The 23,667-nt window shown below is 38.2% G+C and overlaps 1 protein-coding gene across 1 annotated transcript; it reads left to right on the forward strand.

Moving 5' to 3' along the window:
- The first annotated feature begins 8,871 nt into the window (after window positions 1-8,871).
- On the forward strand, window positions 8,872-20,356 carry ELOVL7 (ELOVL fatty acid elongase 7). Its single transcript, XM_010075659.1, has 7 exons — window positions 8,872-9,104; window positions 11,174-11,364; window positions 13,571-13,651; window positions 14,061-14,117; window positions 15,824-15,929; window positions 18,701-18,837; window positions 20,147-20,356. The coding sequence occupies exons 1-7, from the start codon at window positions 9,041-9,043 to the stop codon at window positions 20,348-20,350; spliced, it is 840 nt and encodes a 279-aa protein (XP_010073961.1). The 5' UTR covers window positions 8,872-9,040; the 3' UTR covers window positions 20,351-20,356.
- The last annotated feature ends 3,311 nt before the right edge of the window (window positions 20,357-23,667 follow it).

Below are 23,667 nucleotides of genomic sequence, written 5' to 3' on the forward strand. Positions count from 1 at the left end.
GTCTCCCCTTCCTATACAACTCCTTTCTGCTGTTTTTTCATGTTACAAAAGACAGCACTGACTGCCTGACTTTGTTTACCACAGGTGGAAATTTGATTTAATTTTTCTGTATTTATTTTTTTCTAGTGCTAAATAGCTAGAGGTACATTGGTATTAATTACTTGGTTACAAGGTGTCTTTGGAAGCAAGAAGGCTTGTCTGCTTTTTTACCATTGGTACTGGCTAGATTAGCAAGATGTTACCTGTGTAACAAGTCTTGTTCCCATTTGTTTTAAGGAGTCTTCTCCAGAAGCTGAAGTCCAGCTCTGCACTTCTCTTTTTGCTTAGCTTCCATGAAGTGCCCTGCACTGTGACTAGTGACAATTTATGCCACTGTTCTATATTAGCGATGGGTAAACACAGACTAAGTTCTTTACCAGACAGTGGTAGCAAACTGCTTCTATTGTGATTAATTGGATGCATGAGATTCTCATATGCAGTTAGCTTATATGCATTAACTCTTAACTGTTAATGAGAATAGATGATATGATGGAGCCAACTCAGTGACTCAGCTTGCCGCTGAAGGAAAGGGATGGTCTTACTCATGTCCCTTCTCCTATTTTGATATGAGTAACTTTAATCAGGCAGGTAAATACAAGCAATAGTACTCATAATTGGAGCAAATTCTAAGCCATTTTCCCTGGGGGTTCAAGAATGACACAGACTTTGGGTAATAGTATCAGAGAAGAAGGAAGGAGAGCTTTAGACTGATCACAAATCTTGGCAACCTTAGCTGAGTCTGTTTCACTTGTGGTCTGCCCTTTGTCAGGTATGTTGGAAAGGTATTGATAACTGATATGAAGATGCTCTTATCTGCATTCCATATGCTTCACCTTAAAGGGGTTGTCTGGTAGAAAGCTGAAGAGTCTTACCAAAGCATTCAAATAACTACAGGGTGTACTCAAACAATCTTCCATCACCACAATGAGAAGAAATTAGATGTCATTAGTCCTATTTTGTGGATGCATCCACAAAGCCCTTTAATTTTTAGTCTTATAAAATACAAACTTTTGATGTCATGAGACATCTTTGATCCCTTTCGTTCAAAGCATTTAGTTAGCACTTGCACTCCCTCTACCTTTTTAAAGCTTACCTATAAATTGGATCTTAAAAATTATATACGTCCTATTTAGGCTAAAAACTCAGACCATGCTATCTTGGCAGTGCAGGTAGATACCACTCCATACCCCTCTAGTTCACTACAGTTTTATATTCTGGTTTGCTTGGTTACTAACCACGTGTACGCACTTTAGAAACACCACAGCTGTAAATAATTCTTCATGTATTTATCAGAACTGTCCGTACAGGAGAGGAAAAAGAATCAGAATGGTTAAAAGCCCAGCATATTATAAAGATGTTGATTTGTAGAGGAATGAGCAGGGAGCACTGGGTATGTGAGTTAGCATGCTTGTATAGCACAGCTGAAAATACTAGATTGTGATACTGCTGTCTAGCCTCTGGTTCTTGTTTTGTTAAAGTCTCTCTGAAGTAACCCAAAGCTTAGTTGTTCAGGTCTTGAAAGAGAAGTTGAAACGCTGCATAAAGTTTTCTAGTTACATAATGAGCAAGGAGGAAAAAGGAGAATCTGTTAAGTCCTTTGAGTAAAGAGATTAACCTGAGTCAGATATGGTCCAAATAATCAATACTTTGCCAAAGGCTTTTGATGTGGGTAATGATATATCATTATCGAATGGAAATGAGGTTGCATCAATCAAAATAATTACATCATAAGTGAACCTTATTTTGAGTTCTAGGTGAAAGTTGTCATGTGGTATGTGCCACAGGGCTCACCATGTAGGCAGGTCTAAGTGCCTGCTATCACTGAGCCAGAATGAAACTTAAAAGGAGCCAAGTGCAAGTCATACACTGGTGGACCAACAGAAGAGCTCCTGGCCTAAGCTGGATGCAGGAGACACTGCAGCAGAAGAGTAGGCAGGTGAGACTAGTTAGCTGGAGGATGGCTGTCATGCAAATGCTCCAGTAAAAGAGTTTTAGGGGAGCACTGATAACAAGTTCAAATTCTAGCAGCTTTTCCCCCGCTTATCTTTTTTGCCTTTCTCTGAAACATTAGGAATACAGGGAGAGAAAACTGGGGAAGATGAACTGGTGTTCATGGTGTTCACTTCCTAAGTGAAATGGGAAATGTCTTCAGGGGCCTGTCCAGAGCCCTTCTCATATGCAAGTTAAACTGATAACTGGGTTCAAACTTGAAAAAAACCCTTCCTTCCAGGCTATCATTGCAGGGACTGTTTGGACTTGATTTGTGTTTCGATGTGATGTGGGACGTTAGTCCCTAGGATCATTTTCACATGTATCCCTGCAACCTCAGGTGATTTAACACATTTAAGATATTAGCAATGGCAGGTCTTTTCCTGCCTTATGTAGCACGAAGTAATTTTTGTGGCTTCAGTTTTTGTGTTGTAGAGTGTCCCTTGTGGCTTGTGATAGACAGAGCAATGACTTGCTGAGGTGCAGTGTGTGACTTTCTTGGCTACGGATCTAGTACATGATTGTCTATGATTCTGCAGGACTGAACATGATGATTCTGTGTCCTCCCTACATGATTTCACTATCAGCTTAAAGGCATCTGTGAAAGGGCTGCTACTCCCACTTTTCTCCCTGCCTGTGGCATCCCAGTTTGTGTGTCTCAATGTTTCCTTTGCACAGCCCATTTAGTCTTTCAGGTCCAAGTTGACTGAAAAATACTGAGCTTTCAGTTGGGTCAGTGAGCTGCTATGACTTATCCTGCAGCTGCCTGAGGACCAGACCCACTGGCAGTGTTGCTGTGGGACTGCACCCTGGGTCCTCCCTGTTCAGCTGTCGCTGGTGATTGGATTGGTGTACATGGACCAGGAGAACGCCTTTGTGATTCTGGCTGGGAGCTGGGCACAAAATGGGCTGCACCCCTGAAACAGTTCCTATAGGAAGGAGCTTTTCTGTGCCTCTTGACAGTGTTCAGCCTTGCTGTGAAGTCTGTGGTATTGGGTTTTTTAACAATTTGTAGGCAGATGTGGAAGGAAATACAAATTTGTCTTTATGCAGTATCAGAATGAGAAATCTATTAGTCTGGCAGAAAACCACTCTGATGTGTGACTGAAATGAAATGTGTTTTCACTAGTTCTGCTGCTTATGGACTAGGTTACTCATGTAGGTGAACGACAGATTTGATGCTAGTTTAAAAGCAAAGCATTAGGTGAAAAGGTACTGTGTAAATAATTCAGTAAGGGTGGCTACACAGGGTAAGTATTAGATCTCTTATTGAATACTGCCAATGGGGAATTTTACATGTAGACCTAATATAGTTTCTAAACCTCTTCCATCTGTTTTTAGGGTGTCCACTCTTTTTAAAGTTAACTTATATTTATTTTGAAATTCGCTGTTCTCTCTCCAATCTCTGCTCTAAAATGTGCATGCAGAGATTGTTGATGTACTCCAAGGAGCTAGGATTTGTGTTTTAAAATGGCTAGCATCAAAAACAAATTTTTAAATTTAATCAAGGTAACGATTAACACATCTCTCAAAACTTGGGAATTTCTCAAAGTACCGCTGTTGTGTAGAGCTGCCTTGCCTGCCTTCTGTCATTCCCTTAGGCAGAACTGTCATCTGACAGGAACGGTGTTTATAAGCAATATTATAAAAAAAATAAAAGGCCACTTCATGCTAAGCAGGATGTAGTCAACTTGCCTGCGAGATGCATCTTTCCAAAAATGGGTTGGGTGGTTGAGAGAAGGCATAAAGGATGGGGAAGGTGATGGAAACTCCTCTCAGGGAAGTCTGTAACTACGGGTGACACCTGGCTAAAGTTTAGAACTTTGTTGCAGAATACAGGTGAGTAATCCATCTAATGTAATAGGCAGGTTGTATTTGTTTGCCAGTAATGTAGTTAAAATAACTGCAATTATGTAAGCACACAGCCTTGGGAAATGGGAAGGGCAAGGCTGGTATTTCCCAGGTAAAACTCAAGATACCATCTGTGAAATATCTTGATTTAATTACCTTATGAACTTCAAGAGCAGAATTAACAACAGTACACAAAGTGATTCTGAAACATGAAAGTTTCATAATTGTGCCTGAATATGCAAGCCAGTATTCCTGTAATTTCTTAAGTTATCATTTTGAAATCAGACCTGGGTGGGTCAACATTTTCTGCAGGCTCTCCCCATCTCCCAGCAGGCTCTGCAGGGTGGAGGTTCCCCCTTTCATTAACTCCTTACTGGGCCAGGGAGTGATGCTCCAGAACCTTTGCTTTTGGGATCTGCCTTGGGTGGAAATTATCCTGTTGAAGTTTGTACTGTATTGTCATATTCTCCAGTACTTTGTTAAGAGGTCCCTGTAAATATAGCTTGTCCACATTTCTAATAATTAGCTTTGTTCTGTAGTGTAAATTCTTAACTTTAAGTGTTAAGTTCCCACTGAGGTTTTAGAATTTGTTTTCTGGAGTGACAGAGCTTACATTAGATTGTGTAATTTTGCTTGTTTTTCCTTCAAGTTCTTTTGTTTGCTTGTTTTGTTCAGTAGCCATCAACATAAAACACTTGTAAAATTACTATTTAAAAACAAATCTTGATATGTTTTAATATTTAAAAACTATGTTGAGGGAATAAATGAGCATCAAGAATGGCAAATATCTTTCATGTGGGTTAAGCAAAGGAATGTGAGAAATTTCTTGTTCTTGTTTAAAAATAAGGAATGTTTGAGGCATACCAGTAATTCCCATTATAAGAATCACTAATAGTTTTGTGTGCTAACCCGAACTTGTGCATTTCCAGCTACTTGTTACCTATGGCCTGTCATTGTGAGGCATTCTCATATGGTTTGCTGTGGTATCTGTTGCATTTTGGCTAGTATAAATGATCTTATCTACCCTTGTCTCTCCAGTAAAGATAATGATCCAACTTGAAATTGGTTCTGCCAAGCTGTATGCTTTAATTCAGCTGCTGGTAGTGGTCTCTTGCAGCTGTCTGCTGAGCTGCAGCGGCAAATGACTTAACTCTTTTAACACAGAGTCTTTCCCTCCTTTGCCTCCCTGACACCCCCTTTTATTATAATAGTGAAGACACATTTGTTTAAAAATGTCTTCAGAAATTAGTATAGCTGTCTTGAACCAAGGTGTATAGTATTACTTCCATTGTGATTTTTATATAAAAAGGGAAAAAAATAGCACGTTGCATCTGTTTTTGAGGTGATTTCAGTGCTTGCTTTCATAATGAGTGTGCTTGGGAGGACTGCCTCTACATTGTTCAGAACTTTGAAGCTGGGCAGACTGAACTTACATGGCTGCATATCTAGACACTTAGTTTAAACCAAAAATTCCCTACTGTTAGTGCATTTTAGTTGCATTTTTAAATTGTGTTACAAGCAGAAAATGGAATATTGGAAATAAAAGTGCCAATGTACTGATTCTGTAAGTACATTAGCAGGTATGTAAACTAAATGTATATTTTCCTGACTGGACTGTGGCTATACATATGCTTAATGTGCAGATGACTTCAGGGCATGAAGAGCTAAAGCTGTGTATTTAACAAGTGGCCTTCTCTGCCCCCAAGTCTCTGTCCCTTCAGGCCAAATATTTCCTGTCTCACATTTAGAGGATAAGTTCTGTAGGCTTTAAAACTGACAAATATTATGGAAGATTGAATTATGGTCAAAGCATTAACAGGTTACTTCTTAACAACACAGTGTAAAAAAAGTAGTCTTTAATTTTTTTTTTTTTCCTGAAGCATAAGCTATTTGTTTATCTTACCTGTTTTTTTACTCTTCTGTTAAAAAAAAGAAAAGCAAGCCTTGACCATCTTATTTCACACACAAATTCGTATGTACTGGAAAATAAGTGTAACAGGATAGGACAAAACTACTTCCATGCTGCTGTTAACCCTACTTGCAGGCAGTTAACAGACAAGAAAATCCTGAAAACCCAACATTAATGCAAACAGTTGTCCACTGAAATAGACTTACTAAGGCAAAGGAGGTGGCTAGTTAAAAAAAAGTAGAATTGTAAAGCACCATGAGTGTCTAGTGTTATGTATTATAGTTGATGTTAAAGAAATCTTTTAACTGTGGAAAAGTTCTAAACAGCACTGTCTTGCAGACATTACTCCTACTCTTAAAATAATCAGTTTTAACTTACTGTACTTTGCTTACCTTCAGATTCAGAGTACTCAGTCAGTATGCCTGTGTGGTAAGGCTGTTGCTGTTCCCTGGCCGGTACATCCTTTTCTCAAGGACAGCAAGTAAACTGCAAACCCTTTCAGAATAAATTTAGCAACTGCTGTGCAGTTGTATCCTTCTTGATTGGTTATGGACAGAAAAGAAACCTTGAAGCTAAGAGCCTCTACTGCCTCAGGTCTTGTGAAATGCTTTACAAGGAGAAGAGCTGCGAGTGCTGGGGTCAGGAGAGGTGGGACAAATGCCTCCCCATCAGTATGGCAGGGGCTGGGAAATGTGAGGATTCACTATTTTCATCTGCTGCCTTTCTACTACAAGCAGAAGCAACCTATTGGAAACAGTCTGGTTCCAGATAAAAATCTTGCTTTTGGTCCCAATGCCTAGAAAGCATAAGAGTTGCTATTTAAGCACCAGTCAGAGTTTATCTGACTCCTAATGCAAAATTAAAGTGATATCAACAAGTTGAGTGGGTAAATGTAAAGAATTGTCTATTTGTAAGGTTGCAATTGCCAGGATGAGAGGGGGGTAAGGAAAAGTCAATCAACACCCACAAGTCCACAACAAATGGCAATTCATTTTGAGCCAGCATCCACACAGAATTTTCTGGATTTTTGAGAGCATGTTTTGGAGCAGTAGGTTACTTGTTTAATTTAGGTTTTGGTCAGCATGTTGAGCTAGCCAGTCTGAGTAATGTCTTAATCAGGATTAGAGCAGGAAAACTGACTGTCAGTGAAATCAGTAAACTGTTTTTCTTATTGAAGAACTGATTAAATATAATGTGATTATTTGTATTCAGTGAATAGATTTATTGGAATATTGAGCCATGCTTTGCACGAGGTGTCTGTAGGCTTTGGTAGAATATCATTATAATGGCTGAACAAGGTACCTTTTGTTTGACATACCTTGTCTCTTGAAAGACTGTTCTCATGAGACTGAAATGGGAAGAATACTGGATTTTAAGGATAACTTGTTGTAACCACTCTAACTATCTTAATAAAACAATTATTTATAAAGTACAGATTTTTAACACTTCCCCCCCAGCACCAGTTGCTTACAGATGAGTTGCCTGGCTGGCATAGTTGGGCAGTCTCAAGTACCTGGTGTTCAAGACAGGGCTGGGTTTACTTATGTTTGGTATCATCCATAGTTTGGTTTATGGAGCAAGACGGCATGGATAGTTATAATTTGTCTCTAACCATAAAACCTTCCGTGTGATTACTAGTGCCAAAGGCAGAGGGCCACTCCAGTTTCCATTAGAAAAGGAAGAGGAAGTCCGCTTCTGATTTTGCCGGCACCTTTATAAATGTAAAGCTTTGTATCAAACATCGTAGTATGAACACAGGGCATGTGAAAATGGTCATCATAAAGGCAGTGACATTGAGTTGGGAAATGATGACTCTTGAGGATGGTATTTCTGGAAAATGTGAACTTTGAGGAGACTTGTGCAGGGCATACTTTCTGAACATGAAATTGACGGTGGTTTCAGATGTTCAGACACACAGGACAGAAGTGCAAGTAGGAAATCAGCAGGGTAGCAAAATTAGAATTGGTAAGAGGTACAGCAGATGAACTCTAATGAAAGCAGGCTTACCTGTGTTGCATCTTGTGATGAAGGGTGGGTGTAGTGTACTTCAAGGTGCCTAAAAACTCCTGTGAAATGGCAGTGACCAGGAGGCACTTGTAGAGAAAAGGAAATTATTTTTCAGGAATGTTAAGGTGAGGACAAATGAGCCGATATTAGTGGGGAGATCTGAGGAGAGAGATGCATTGCCATCATGAGGGCAGAACTTGGTCTCTGAACCTGCAGCTAGCTTAGCCTGGAGGAGGTGCAGAAGGGCAGCCAGAGGAAAGGAACTTGTTATCAAAGTGTGCTGCAGCCTGGAGTAACAAAAGTAAATAGAGTGTGAACATTGCACAGGGGTATGGAGGGAAACTGTATGACAATAGAATTCCCACTGAGTGGAAAAAGGAGAGACATCCTTCAAATGTGTTGGGATTTTTAAAAAGTATTTTCTAGGTGGAATGAGGCAAGGGAAGGGCTGATGAGTACTTGATTTTGGAGCAAAAAACAGTATCCGTATAAGCATGCTTCTTTGAAAAGTTTTACATACATAGGTGGTACTGCATGCGAACTGGATGTACTGGGTAGGTTTTGTGAGTTAATGTTACTACCAGTGGTACTATGACAGTTCATGATCCTGGTGTGGAAACTGTTGATTCATCAGAGTGTGATTTGCATGCTAATTATAACATAGCTAATTATTGTATTTAAAAGGAGTATGCAGACATATTGGCGCCTTTCTTCCTTCCCACCCACCTTAGAAATACTTCTTAGTTAGAAAATTAATATTTTCAATAGTAAATGTTGCAAAGCTGAACTTCTTCACGTATCGGTGACTTGGACTTTAAGTATTAGAGATGGTAATAAAAATTAATTTAAGCAGCTGCTCTTTATTTGTATTTTCCCCTTAACTGTAACGGTTAGCCACAACATGGTTTCTTGAGATAACACTTTATGGCATTGAAGCGCCTTTTTGGTATGTAGAGATTACAAAATCATATTGTTGTGCATAACAGCTCAGCTATAAATTAGCCCCAAGCATAGGGCGGTGTGGTCAGCTAACTCTCCGTGATCGGTGTGGTCAGCTAACTCTCCCTGATCTGTATTTCACATGTGGTGCTCTGTTAGGCCTCTCTATTTTTTCCATTCTGTTTCCTGAAAATCTTTTCCAAAACGCTTTACTGACCTTTATTGTATTAATTACAAAAATCCATATTTCTGTTCTGCTTTTTTTTTTTCTTACAGGCAGCATCGTAAAATCTTAATCAAGTCAAAATGGCTTTTAGCAATCTGGCATCCAAGGCTGTGCTACTGTATGATGAATGGATTAAAGATGCCGGTGAGTCATTTAAATCTAAAACTTATTAACTTTCAATGATTTTGAATAACAATGTGTAGTTATTGTAGGTGTACTGTTTATCACCTTAAAATAGGTCTGTCTTCTTGTAAATGTTTCTAAGACTTGCCAGGTTGCCTATTGACATTAACTGTAGAGAATAGACTAGTTTCTGCATTTTAAAAAAGGAAAAGGGCAAAACTCAGCTAGTTTATGGGTATAACTTTAGACTAAATAAAGTGCAGACAGCAATTCTTCTGCAAGGGTTTCTGGCTTGCTTGAATATATACTTCACATTTTTCCTGTGCTGCTGAACATAAAGATTTAACTCCTTTTCATTACCGAGCAATGGTATTTTATCAGTTAATTGAGCTAGGTGCATGGTGTTACTGTATTTTGCTTCTGCAAAGTAAGAGAAATAAAACCCCTGAGAAATTATAGTATCTTGAAATTAATCCTCAGAGTAATTAACTCTGTCACAATTCTGTTTTGAAAAGGAATGTTAGTCTCTTGTTGCAGTTGGTATGAGGATATTAAACATGCTTTGCTTTAATGTTGTTGTTACTTCTGCATGCTTAGCAAAAAATTACAGAGAAGATTTCAAGTTTGGGGTTAAGACTCATCTGTCATGGTGGCATCCCTGAGTGTTCCTCACTGTGGTAGGCACATAGTGACAGGGATTAGCTGATTCCTGGGGCAAATTTAAGAAGCAGTTATGGTTTGATCAATTCCAATAAGGCTGAGAACCATTTCTCTTGTTCTGTAGAACCACAGCATGCCAATGAGAAGGGAGTTTTATCAGTGTGACTCATGGGATGATGTGGATTGGAATGGAGCCGGGTGATGGAGCATTTCTGCTGCAGTGTCCATGACTTCAGAGTTCCTCGTCTCTCTGCCTACCAGTGCTTGTATTTGGCATCTTGTAGCATACTGTTAGTGGCTGGACATAGTTTCCTCAGAATCAAGCTGGGAAGACCAATGGAAAAGTTTTGGTAGTACCAGTGCGAAGGGTGGATGCAGAAAAAACAGTCAGTTGTGAAGATCCTGGTGATCCTCTTGCAGTGCAACACAAACAGTTGCCTAGTGCTGTGGTTCACAATTCTTGCTGGTCTGCAAGCAGCAGCACTGGGCACATTACAGGCTGTGAGCAGCGTTATAATGTACTTTCCTCCTCAGTCTGTTTTAAAATTTCCAGTGGCTGTAAACAACATCAGAGGGTCTCATGGGTCATAGGTTGCTTGAATGTTGTGGGTTGAAAATCACTGACTTAAGACATTTGGCCATGAATTGAACACTTAAGAGAAATTGCAGTGATATAATTTCACCCTCGAAATACATCAGCAAACCATGAAAGCATCGGTTTACTGAGTCAGTAGTTAAGTTTGGGGTCATTTAGAAATAGATCTTCCAAAAGTCAGTTTGCAAAAAATAAAAAAAACACATGAAGTTTATATTAGTTCTCCTGCTTATGGAGAAATGTGGAACTCTTTGGTGAGCTGGGACTCAGTGGTGAACCACAGAGGGGTGCAGAGGAATCATGGTGAAGCGGAGCATGTGCAGGAGAAGGACTCTGCAATACTTCCATCTGGGATAACTGGAGAGAAACTTGCAATACTTCTGCTGTTTGGAGGCTTGTACTATGTGTTTTATGGTGCTGTGAAAGTGATGACGTGTCCAGACTGAATAGGCACAAGCCTCAAGTACTAACCTATGAACACCCACTGACAGGACAGGAAGTCTTCTAACTAAAATCCCCATACTTACTATGTTTAACATCATACTGCTTATAAAGCTCAAGGATTTTGAAAAGTGAGGCTCATGATTTTATGTCTGCTCTTCTTTATGTGTGAAGAATTGGTAAAGAAAGAAGCGCTGAATCCTACAGTTGCTAAACCTTGTTATCCAGTTGGTATAGATTTGAGGTGAATGGACTCTGAAACATGGTCAGTGACAGCAAAACCTAAACTGTTAAGAATTAAGTACCTTACTGTAGCTGTTCTAGGATTTAGTAAGAAAGACCTGATTTCTCTTTTTTTTTTTCTTTTCTTCTTTTCCCCCCTCCCCTTCTCTAGATCCAAGACTGGAAGGCTGGCCACTCATGTCTTCACCTTTTCCGACAACCTTTATCATTGGAACCTACATTTACTTTGTCACTTCCTTGGGACCCAGACTCATGGAAAATAAAAAACCTTTTGAACTCAGGCAGATAATGGTGTTTTATAATTTTAGTGTGGTAGCCCTCTCTTTGTATATGACTTATGAAGTAAGTACTACTTTTATTTGTAATATATTTATATATTTCATGTCTCTATTCCCATACTAACTTTTTATAGATTTGTTAATATAATTTTCCCTCTGCAATTCTCAAAAAACTATTACTCTGATTGTTGTGATTGTTGTAATTATATTCCTCCAAGCATTACGCTAAACTAATTGAACTGATACTTGAAAGAAGGGAATAAGTCATACCTAGAAAGACTGTAAAATATTTTGTGTGTCATTATATATCATTTACAAAATTAAAAATTCTCATAACTTATTTAATTTCCCTGGGTTGTAGTAGGAAAAGCAGGCTACATGTTTTTTCTTAGTCTGTTGTAATTGTTTCTGTCCTACTATGTGATAGTCAACACTGATGTTTCAAATGCTGTATAGAGCATGTTTACATGTCTTCAGTTAGATCTGCCTTTTAAATGACAGTAATTAACAAAATCTAATTTAAAAAAAAAAAACAAAACAAACCAAAACCTCAAAACCCAAATCATGAAAAGTCTTTAGCATTTATTTTCTTCCCCCACCCCCAAAATAGCAAGTGCTCTTTCTCTCAAAAGGAGTGATGAGATTTTGCTGTAGTTCATAGCTCAAGCAAATATTAAACTTTAGGACTGGAAAGCCTGATGAGCTTATGGATTATGGGTTTAATGACCTAAAAATCCTTAACCATGAACAGGCTATGTAGAAGCTTTAAGTTAGAACCTTAAACCTTAAGGTAGCTAATGTCTGTTGGGTTGTTTGGTTTGGGGTTTTTCGGTTGTCTGTTTTGGTAGGTTTTTTTTTCTTGGTTGGTTTTTACAGTGACCCTCTTTGTGTTACATCTGTCTATTTTGGGTTTGGCAAACTGGTAATGGAAAGTTGTCAAATTGTTGTGCCAGAAGGACAGGATACCTTTCTGTTAGCTGGATTGCATAAATTTTATCATGAGTTACAGTGAACTGGTTGACATTACTTTTAACACCATTCTAAAGGCTGCAGCTACTTTGTGTCATGACTGTTGTGTGGAAAGCAGTGGGCAAGACACACTCATTTGCTATTTAGACTTTGTTTTGAAAAAATCACCAAGCTTCCCTTTGTGATTTGGTGACAAGTTTGTTTTGGTTACAGCCCTCAGAATATTAAAAAAATATTCAACTTCTGTTAGTGTCTGAGTTAATCTGCTGTCAAGACTTCCATGTCAGAATGCATGGGTAGAGTGTAACAGCTTGAATTCCTGCTATTGTCTGGTGCTCAGCAAAAAGATGATTCTTTCCCTCTTTGGATCTAAGCCATTTGGTGGGTGCTTCAGTATTGTGCTGTCTTTGTGGTGTTTAAATTCTTGTTTTATTTAAGCAACCCATTCTTTTAGGAAGTTACACAGACTAAAACCCTCCATCTGTTAAGTGAGCTCAACCACCTATCGTGCATATCGGGATGATAATGATCCATGGATGAGAAGCACTTTATAAACAGATATAAGATACAGTAGTCCTAGTGGCAGGCAGGGGAGTGAGCCAAGTGTTAATGATGTTGCTCTTGTCCGAATTTTAATATATTCCAAGAGAAAAGATGAAATTATACTTGTTACATGCAGTCTTTTGGTCATGTGTGTGCTCTCGATTGTGAAACCCTAGCTTCTCATCACTCATATCACTGAAAGACTAATCAAATCATGCAGTTTAAACAAAATTTTAGAAACTATGATACTAAAAATATAGTGCATATTGATTTGTTTCTTGTCTTTAATGACAGTAAGCCATATTTTCTGCTGTGGTGGTTTTCTTTCAATATTAAGATGCTGTGCTAGTTTCTTTTCAGTATTAAGGTAGTTGGCTGTGATAGCAGTTCTAAAAAAAAATTCAAGATATTTGATTTGTTTTTGCAGTCTGTTTTACACAATAAGTTGAGTTTTAACATTGGTTTTGAGATGCAGCTGTTTCTCCTGTTCCATTACTAATGCTGAGATAATAGGTGCAGGAAGAAAGTTCTTGTCCATAGGTGTGGTCCTGGAATTAGAAATTCACTAATCTGCAACAGCAAAGGATTTTATGATAGCTAGCCCACACAGAGGCAGGTGAATGACAAGGTTGCTGATTCAACAAGTTTTTAATATTGTTTTCCCTTCCTGCTTAGTGGTTGTGAACGTAATCCAAAATTAATTAATTTTTCAAAAGACATTAAGTAAATCTTTGCCCTTTTCCTTTTCTTTTCTCCAGTTTCTTATGTCGGGCTGGGCCACAGGGTATTCGTTCCGGTGCGATATTGTTGACTACTCGAGGTCGCCTACAGCTCTAAGAGTAAGTTGCCAATCACAAAGCCAAACTGTTAGGCTACACTGACTTTATTTTTAGAAATGCTTTTTGAAAGACTAAATGCACTGCTGTAGAGTGGAATGCACTAAATGGTAATGCCCTCTTGCATAATGTAGAGCATGTGAGTTAACTGGAGGGGTTGATTGTTTGGGAGAAAGAAAGAAGCAACATATTTGTTAGCTTGCTCTTGGTTTTAAAATTTCTTCAGGATTAAAAAAATGTTTTGTGCTTTTAAAGAAAAAAACAAACCATACATTTAAATATTGTCAGCTCCTTGTGACACCACTTATTTGTCCCAATACTTTTCTTTATATAGTTACTTATTTTTCCTGCAGCTGCTTTGCTCTATTTATGACTATTATAATTTGACAATATCTGGTTTTTGCTCTTGCAGATGGTGCGAACTTGTTGGCTTTACTACTTTTCCAAGTTCATTGAGTTATTAGACACTGTAAGTATTTGTAGCCTAATAAAAGAAGGAGTGGGGTGTTTCCTTTCCACAGCAGAACTGGTGCCATTGGGAGCTGGGGGCATAAATTGCTTTTTATTTAGCCCTTCAATTTTCAATTATTGCAATACCATCAAGGTGTTTACCCTTATTATCTCTTCTCATCCTGTTGTCCCATTACACTGTCATTCCTTGATTATCAGGAAACATTTTGATGAGGGAACACACCTTTAAAAATTTAGGAAGTGCTGATAACGTGTCTCTTCAACAGCTGAGTACACTAACCTGTTGTGCTAAGGCAATGCTTGTCTCAGATAAAAAACTGCAGATAAAAGCCAGCATTGGTCATGCTGAATTTTTTTTCCACGTCATCTTCAGATTTTATCTTCCACATTTGGCATGTTTGCATCAGCATCTCTGAATACAGCATAAATTACCATAGCTACCTTCTCTAAATTCCTGTGTATGCCTTGGTGGCCATGAGTATAGATGTGCTTGATATCAAGCTGGCTCTCTAAACTGTCTCAAAGTCTGAGCAGCAATGCATTGAAGCAGAGCGCAGACCTCACTCACCACCAGCAGCCATCTGCCTTCCCCTCTTCCCAAAACCGATGCAGTGTTGGTTTAGCTATTCTCAAACCAGGTTCTGAATGCTGGAATCCGGTATGATTTCATTTGCCCTGTTGTGTGGGGCACGACAGCGGTGATTCAGGGGCTGACTCATGAGCAGTTAGGATGATGTTCTACACCTTGCCAGCAAAGTTAGCCATCTTTCATCTGCAAATACTCGTGATTCAGCACTGGAAGATCTTACTGAGTGAGCCAAATGGAATTGTAATGGAAGGTCCAGGAATGCTAAAACTGGAAAAGCCTGACGAGTTTACTTCTCTCTTTACCTTTACTGCCCACTGGTTAGACTGCCCCTTTTTAATCCTGGGCCTGAAAAATTACTTTTTTTTAAATTTGTTTTGTTTGAATCCACCCAATCAGGTACCTGTTTCTCAGCAGCTTTTTGGTCTTATTGTAAAAAATTATTTTTTAGCTGTATTTAAGTCAGCTGTTTCCAAATGTTTTCCCTGGCACACCAGACTTAATTTTCTTTTGTGTTCCCTTGCTTGCCATCTGATACTACCCTTTGCATGACCTGACTTCTCCTTACAGTTTTCTTGCTCTGTCTTTCCTTAATGCTTGCTTCGATGTCTGTCCTTTAAAATATGGCCCGTCAATATTGATTAAGAATACCTACATATATTCTGTCCAATTTTGCCTTTTTCCAAGGGCAGCTAAGTCAGTGTTCATAATAAAATGCTGTTTCTCTAACTTAATATTATCTACTGTCTCTATCTGTTGCTAGTCCTTTGGTTAATTTTCTCAAGTGGCCTTGTCTTAGTAGTTCAGGGGACTTAAAATCTGATGCTTCTAGATGCTTCTCAGTCCAAGAAAGTCCATATTACACTGTGCTTTGCACACATAGGTGATGGCTCAACCTGGAACATTTACTTTCAAATCTTGCCCTGGCGTTTGAGATTTTTGTTTTTTAAATTAGTCTGCATATGCAGAGTCTGTTTCCCTTCTTCTCCCAAGACTGCAACTGAAGAATTTTTAAATGTATAGTAGTGAGCAACCAGCACTGATGCATAGAGTTTTCTATAAGTATGTTGGGCTTGACTATCTCCTGTAACATTCTGTTCATTAAAAATCTGTTTCAGATATTTTTTGTGCTGCGTAAGAAAAACAACCAAGTTACATTCCTGCATGTCTTTCATCATTCCATCATGCCATGGACCTGGTGGTTTGGAGTCAAATTTGCTCCAGGTAGTGGAGAAAGAGAGAGAGTTTTAAGTTGTACATATCCTCTGGTAGTAAAAGTTAACAATGCTAGGCAAAAATATTTAAAGAACAGAATTAAAATCTTGCACACGTCAATGTTTTTAAATTTAGATGTCAGCAGTGTTTCATGGAACATCTGAGATCACCATAATTGTTGAAATGGGTGGGGAGTACTCATTTTTTCCTATTTGACAGCATTTTGTGCAGTGTTGGTGCAGAGCAGAGAGCTGTTTATATGCAAAGTGTATTATTACATTAAAAAGATATAGGAGCGCAAAATCACAAGTGCTAGGGGAGATGTATGGGACAGGTAACTATTGAAACTACTGTAAAGACATTTGTCCCTCTGAAATGTAAGACCTGAGTTGGAAGGGAGGACTGTGTCCTCGGTTTTTTTGCCTGTTTAAGAAACTACGCAGGCTGCTTTGCAGTTATTTTTACTGGCTTTAGGGGGTTTATTTACATGTAATACTTTGGGTGTCACAGAACTACAGAAATATTTTCTGGACCGTACTCATTACAGAAACTCATTTGAATTGTACTGAATTGAAAATCTTTGTATGCTTCTAGCTTACCTTCACTTTCTCCTTTCCTGCTCTGTGTGTGTATGCATGCACCTTCCTATGCTGTATTGTTAGTGTGCACCACTAATAAATATAGCTTGCCATGAGAATAGCGTGATAAGCAGAGAGTAGAGAAATGCACAGCCATTTAGTAGTCCATCTCCAGGAGGGTGTGGGGGTTTTTCGTAGGAGTTTCCACCTCAGAAATAGTGGGGTTTTGCACGTGTTTCTTCACTCATTTTCTCTTCTCTAGCACGATTTTTTCCTCTCAGAAGATCGGTGATGAACTGATGAAGAGAACCATTGCTCATTAAATCTGATCTGCTAGTGCTTGTTTTATGAATACAAAAATAAGACCTGTAAGCAGTCCAGAAGATTTGTAGATGTGATCTTTTGAACATGTCCAGTGTGCAGATATTCCTCGTGTATAATATACTTATGCTGTATTTGTTTTGAGTGTCTGTTATTAGGAAGCTGGTGTCTTGATCATGTATTTCTCAAATGTTGAGTAATTGTGAATAGTTTTTTCAGCATACAGTTCAGTGTGTTAAAGATTTGAAAAAAAAAAAAAAACACAAAACAAACCAAACAAAAACCCCCAAACAAACCAGCAACTAACAGTCTGTCCTCTTCAACCTTGAAAAGTTTCCATTTATAGGTGATTAACTTTCTGCCTTTTATCTGGACATTGGATCAGTATACTAGATACAGGCTTCTGATTTTGCAGCAGGTTCAAACTTCCCGTGTGATAATTTGACAAATACTTTCAGCAAAGTGTGCAAGAACTGTTCTGTCCGCTGCTAATAATAGTCACTCATATTCACGCAGAGCTGTGTTTATTCCTACAACTCTTTTGCTTATCTTTGTACTAATCTTCCCAAATACTGCTGTGTTTGATAACTTAAATTCTTTTCCAAGAATTTCAGTCCTGCTGATAATTATCGTGTATTCGGTTTCATCACTCTTTGTCCTTCTAAATAGTGGCATTGATCAAGTTTTCATCCTGCTTGTAAAAAACTTTAACAGGTTTGAATGGAGATGTTGATTTTTCTCTGATCAGATATGAACAGGGAATTGTAAAGTGGTGATTATGTATGGTATTGCTTTTTGGAGCATATTTTTGTGCTGTTGATTAGATTGTTTTTTTTCTTTTTTCTCAGCTTTATTCATTTTTTCTTTTGAATATTCACTATTCAAGCCAAAAAAAGTATGCACGTTTGAAATGTAAGAACACTCAAATTATTTGTAAAAATATGAATAGCTAAGTTTCAAAGAAAGTTTGCAATCCCAGTTGGAGGAGTTATGGTCTATCAAGCTGGAAGATTAGTGTGAGCTACTGAAACCACAAAATTTATTTTTAGCCGGAATGATTCTTAATGGAAAGGTGGCTTTTTTCTCACCAAATGTCTGCTTTCTATGTTGTCATGTTTTCTTCCTGATGCTCATTATTTATTTGTTTGTATTTCTCTTTAAACTACTTTGTTGTCTACCACTTCTTGGATCATTTTAACCTATAAGTTCTTGTGTTCATTAAAATAAAATTACTGATCCAATGGAAGAGAATTTCCTTAATTGCTTTGAGAAATGTTTATCTTAGCAGTTTCAGTTGTGAGTTTGCCCTAAATGGGGCTACTTGGCCTTAAGATTCCTTTTCTCTGTAAGTATGCTTTTGAGATAGACCATGGATTTTTGAGACCCTCACTTAGGTCATGATTCCAAATTCTTACTGTCTGAAACCGTGATTCTTTCTCTGGGAATCTGGAAATTTGTGATGGGGAGAGAATTATTAGGTACCCTCCAGAGCTTTGTGAAGTTCATCATAGTGTCTAGAAAAGAGGTGTAAAACAAGAAGAATACTATTTTGACTAAATTCTCAGTGTCTATCACTTTTTTTTATTAAAACATATTACCCAAAGAACAAAATATTATTCGAAATCCTTTACAGGTAATTAAATCAGCTAGATTTTACTGCTGTTTTGGAAATGCTTAGATAAGCCTTTTCAGAGAAAGGAAACTGATGAGATACCTCAGAATTGGTGTCAACCCAATTCAGGGTAAATACTTTGAGGGTTAATCGAAGTCTATAGGTTTTGTGATACTTTTTTATATCCTGACTCAAAAAAACTACTAGTACCTGAGGTGGCTTTTTAAATACCTGATGCAATAATACTACTCTGTTTTGTTTCACTACAGGTGGTTTAGGAACATTTCATGCTTTGCTGAACTGCATTGTCCATGTTATCATGTACACTTATTATGGAATCTGTTCTTTGGGACCAGCTTATCATAAATATTTGTGGTGGAAAAAATACATGACCACTATACAACTTGTGAGTAATTTTCTGTTTGATGTAAACACCTCTCAGAAAGCTGATTATGGCTAACTCAGGCTTAATACAATACATTTGTAGTTTTAGTTATGTTAACTGTAAGCTATGTGTATAGCTTACAGTTGGTACAAGGTGTACTGTTTTAACTGAGTAAAACAAAAATTGTGAGCTTCCCTTAGTTACATACTTAAATATGTGGACTTCAGCGTTCATGATAATCATAGATGTAGACACATGAGCTTTTCAGTTATGCAGTACTTGGTAAATATATTTACAAAACTCATTGCCTGTATAAAAATGATTAAAATATAAGTTTACACCAAGAAAACACAACTATTACACAGAATACACATGTGAGTAGTAGTGAGGAAAGGGAAAAATAAGTATTTAGAGTTTCATGTCTGTTCTTTCATAGAAAATGTTTGTGTTTAGAGAATTTACCTCTCTCTAACTTAGAGCATTAAAAAACACTCTTGTAGTAATTACATTAAGTGTTTTATCAGCATTTGATCTCTTTCAAAAGGTTACTGCTCTAGATGCTTTTTCACACTTGACTTTTTTAATAGCCAAATTTTCAAAATTCCCCTTCTGGCTAAACAATTAGTTTGGCCTGAGAAAGAATGCTGATGGAGGAGGGAAAGGAGCAGGGAGAAGCAGCCTTGTCTGTCTGCTTACACCAGATCTGGTGTTAATAGAATAGTTCATGTAACCATGTGCAACTCTGAACAATTTAGCTTGAATATTTATTATTATTTAAAGTCTGTTTGTCTTGGAGGCACTACAAGTGGATTATTAACTTAGACGTCATATTGATTTTTTTTTTTAATCTTCCATTAAATTGTTTTTTGGACCTGTGGACCTTTGTATGACATGCTAGTGTGTGGGGAAGGTGGTAATTCATGTTCAAACAGTCCTGTACTTGTTGCCTTTTTTGTTTCTTCTGGCTAACTTTTCTAAAGGAGCCTCCCATTTGTCACTGGTCAAACCTTGTCTGCCTCCTTCTTTCTTCTCTGAAGTGACCTGGGTAGACTCTCATTCTCCTAGCATGGGTTTCTCAGTGCTGCTTGTAATTCAGTTTGTCCCAAGACTTCTGTTTCTTTACTCTTTTGAAGTGTGTTTCAGTGTAATAACATTTTGGGAGAGGGCCTCTAAAGATGCATCTCTGCTGCTTTAAAAATACACCCACCCACCACATCCCCACACCCCACTCTCTGTTTTTTCTGTATGCGAGTTATGCTGAATCTTTTTAAACTTCTGTAATACATTTGTCATTTAAAAAGAATTTATTTTCTTTACCTTTGTCCTCCAGGTCCAGTTTATGATGATTACAGGCCATATAGGACAAATCTACATCATGGATGATTGTCCGTACCAGTATCCGATTTTCATGTTTATTATTTGGTTATATGGCTCTATGTTTTTAGTCCTGTTTCTCCACTTCTGGTACCACGCTTACACGAAGGGACAAAGACTACCAAAGATGGCAAGAAATGGGATCAACAAAGATCAGTGAAACAAACTCTTGTCTCTAAAACCAAAAAAGTGTATATGTCAAAGGGGAAACTTGCACTACTTGACCATCAAGATATTTAGGTGCACACACTACACGGTGTATATTTTGTATGTTTTCTTCCAAAACAGAATTTGTATTTTTACCGTAAGTTATTTGGGATTCATGATTTGGGGGGTGGGGGGAGCAGTGTGGATCTCTGATTAAAAAGAAAAAAAGGCATTTTTTTTCAACAACTTGTTCATGTCTATCCTATAAGAAATGAATGGATAGATGATCTCCATCTAGAAGATGCATGAATATAAACATACTCATTTGGAAAAGTAAAATGTGTATGACGAGTACCGAGTACTTTGAACACTGAGGGGATAACATTACTTTACCTTAAATGGTGTAAGTTGCTGAGCCTGTAGCTGCATTTTATTAAAAGAGTGAATCTTCAATAAGCACTGTTTATAGAATCTAAAGCTTATTAATATAGTTAATAGATAAACATTGTTACATGTGTTTACAAGCTGTATTACTTTAAAGAAAGGAATGTATGTTAATCTGTCAAGGTATGGCGTTTCATTTGAAGATGATAGATTTCTGGATATACTGTCTTTTACTAAGATAATTCATTTCATGTTCTACTCACTTGACTGTTATTCTAAATGTCAGAAACCTATTAATTGGGGGATTATCTGAACTGTCTTGTAGCGTAATGATCAAATCATCTTACGTATTTGTTCACCAAAGTAGCCTAATGTACTTGTTATTCAATGTATCTATGGATATGTTTTGATATTGATAGCCTAGGCTGTTTAGGGGGGAAAAATCTAATAATTCAGTAGCCAAAATCTTACTCCTCAAATAAGTTTTAAAATAAATATTTTTTGATTGAAGCCTAACTGTTACCTATCATGATTATGTGCTCTGTTTTCTTCCATTTCCATTATCTATTGAAATACATGCCTAGAAAGATTTTCTGTTGGTTTTTTTTCATTATTATTTTTGTTTGTTTAAGGTCAAAGTTCCTCCATTAATAGCCCCAGTTACCTTGGAACTATGCAAAAAGATACGTGCTGTTCTCTGAGCTGCTGAGAGTGGGGCTGGCCGTGGTTACAGTACATGTGGAATTAACCAGGATGTTGTTTTCCATGGTTAGGCAGATTGTTAGGGTCACGCATGTGTGGAAATCGAAGGACCTAGCTATCTGTATGGAAGTTGCATTTGTACCGTATGAGTTTATTAAGGAACTGGTGCATGCAACGGACCTGTAAATGAAGAGTTACGGGGGTTTAAATTAATGTTACCTTTAAAAGTACTGTTTTCTATTATGTTCACCACTAACAGAAAAGGAGCTTGCAATTTTTGCTTTGCGCTTGATCTGGTCTGTGAGATTTTCAAATACTCAAAGCTTTGGGGCAGGTTTTATTTGCCTCCATGTTGTACGATTCCAAGAGAGTAAGTTTTGTTACCTGACTAATTTTCTGGGAATAGTGATATCTATGGTGCATTGCTAATGCTAAAAGAATTTAAACTTTATCTTGGACATGATTTGCAAATGATTTCTTATGAGATGACATGCAAGTCTTCTTTTAAAACAAGTAAAAAATAATTTATATTTTATCGTTCCAGTATTTAATACCTGTGGCTATCAACTGCTATGACAGATGGAAATTAGATCCCAGAAAGGATTTGGATGGCTTGAGATGTATATTGTGACCCCTAAATTTTAGGTGCTTGATCCTGGAACCCTCAGTGCTGAGTTTCGGCTCCCTGGCAGTGCATGTGGAGGGGTGCTTTAGCACAGAATCCAAGACAGCCAGGGGACTGATCATGGACCACACATGTTTTCAGTGGGAAATGCAATCACTGGTGCTAAGTCTGAAGTATGTGGCCAGTCTCCAGCCTGTGTGCATGCCCTTGGCTTCCAAAGTAGGAGGTAATCTCCTAAGGACAGAGACCTTTTGCTGTTTTTTCAAACAGCTGGAAAGGATTTATCTCTGATTTATTTTTAAAGTTTGAATGCTGCCTACTTTTTATATAATAATTTATTAACTAAATACTGCAGAAGAAAGTGGAACAATTTGGTTCATGTAGGCCTTCTTGAGATTGAGGGTTCAAACATGTTTGGGAAATGCAGACCTTTCAGGGAAAGGCTGTAGTAACTAGCCTGTAGTGTAAACTGGATGGTGCTACTCTCTGCTTTCTGGAGGGCAGTAGGCATTACTCCCTGGGCTTGCAGATGACTGCTATGCTGGCTGGGGAAGTCCTAGTTCTGGTCTCTGATTTTGCAGTTATACTACCCCCCCCTCCTTGAATATGTGTGAAGTGCATCCTGCAGCTGGGTGCGAAGGGCTTGTGTGCTGGTTTGGGATCTAGATCTGCAACTGATTCCTCAAGAAGGTCCTGGGTTAAGCTGAGACAGAGTTAATTTCTTCATAATAGCTAGCAAGAGGCTGTGTTTTGAATTTGTGCTGAGAAGGTGGCTGATAACTGTGATGTTTATAGTTGTTGCTGGGACAGCCCAAGGTCTTTCAGCTTCTCTGCTCTCTGTAGGTGCAGGAGAAGTTGGGAGGGAGCACAGCCCAATGACTAGTCTGGGATTTGATCTTAGATTCAATTTTAGGACTGAGACCCAAATTGGCCAATAGTCTATTACATAACATACACATCATGCCCAGTATATAGGAGATCACCTCCTCCACAGCATCTTGCTAGCTATTATGAAGAAAGTTAACTCTGTCTCAGCTTAACCCAGGACAAAAGCTCACTTGGGTTTAAGTAGGAGCTGACACTGTATATGGTCTAAACTAAGCAGCTCTGCAGGCGGACAGGTGCTGAACAGAAAGGAGCCAGGAAAAACTTCCACGTCCAGCAGTTGGGCAGTAGCCAGCTGCCTCCAGAGTCAGTTGTTTTAGATCAAGAATTAATAAGCAGGAGCAGAAACTGGAGATGCTAATCATTCAGTGGGCTGCCAGTAAGTGCCATTTCGGATTCCTACTGCATAATTTCTTGCACAGTGGTTTAGTTTTCTGTAAATTATGAAGCATTTGGAGAAAGAGGATGCATTGTTACAGCAAGTTCTATAGATTTATCCTCAGAGGCTGCCTATAGTGTAAGTGTGCTAATGCTGTCCACTCAAAATGTTATTTAACCCCATCCTGCTGCACAGAGTGTTGGAGCTTGTGACAATCACAAATCTCGATCTGGACAGTTACATTTTTTCCTACCTAAAAATTGTGCACCTTACATGCACAGAGGTGTTACACACTAGCGTCACCCCCGCAAGAAGAGTGCAGCAGCCACCAAAATCCTGTGACAGTGAATGTGTA

The sequence above is a fragment of the Pterocles gutturalis genome, unplaced genomic scaffold (genome assembly GCF_000699245.1).
Source record: "Pterocles gutturalis isolate BGI_N339 unplaced genomic scaffold, ASM69924v1 scaffold42817, whole genome shotgun sequence".
Classification (NCBI taxonomy): Eukaryota; Metazoa; Chordata; class Aves; order Pterocliformes; family Pteroclidae; genus Pterocles; species Pterocles gutturalis.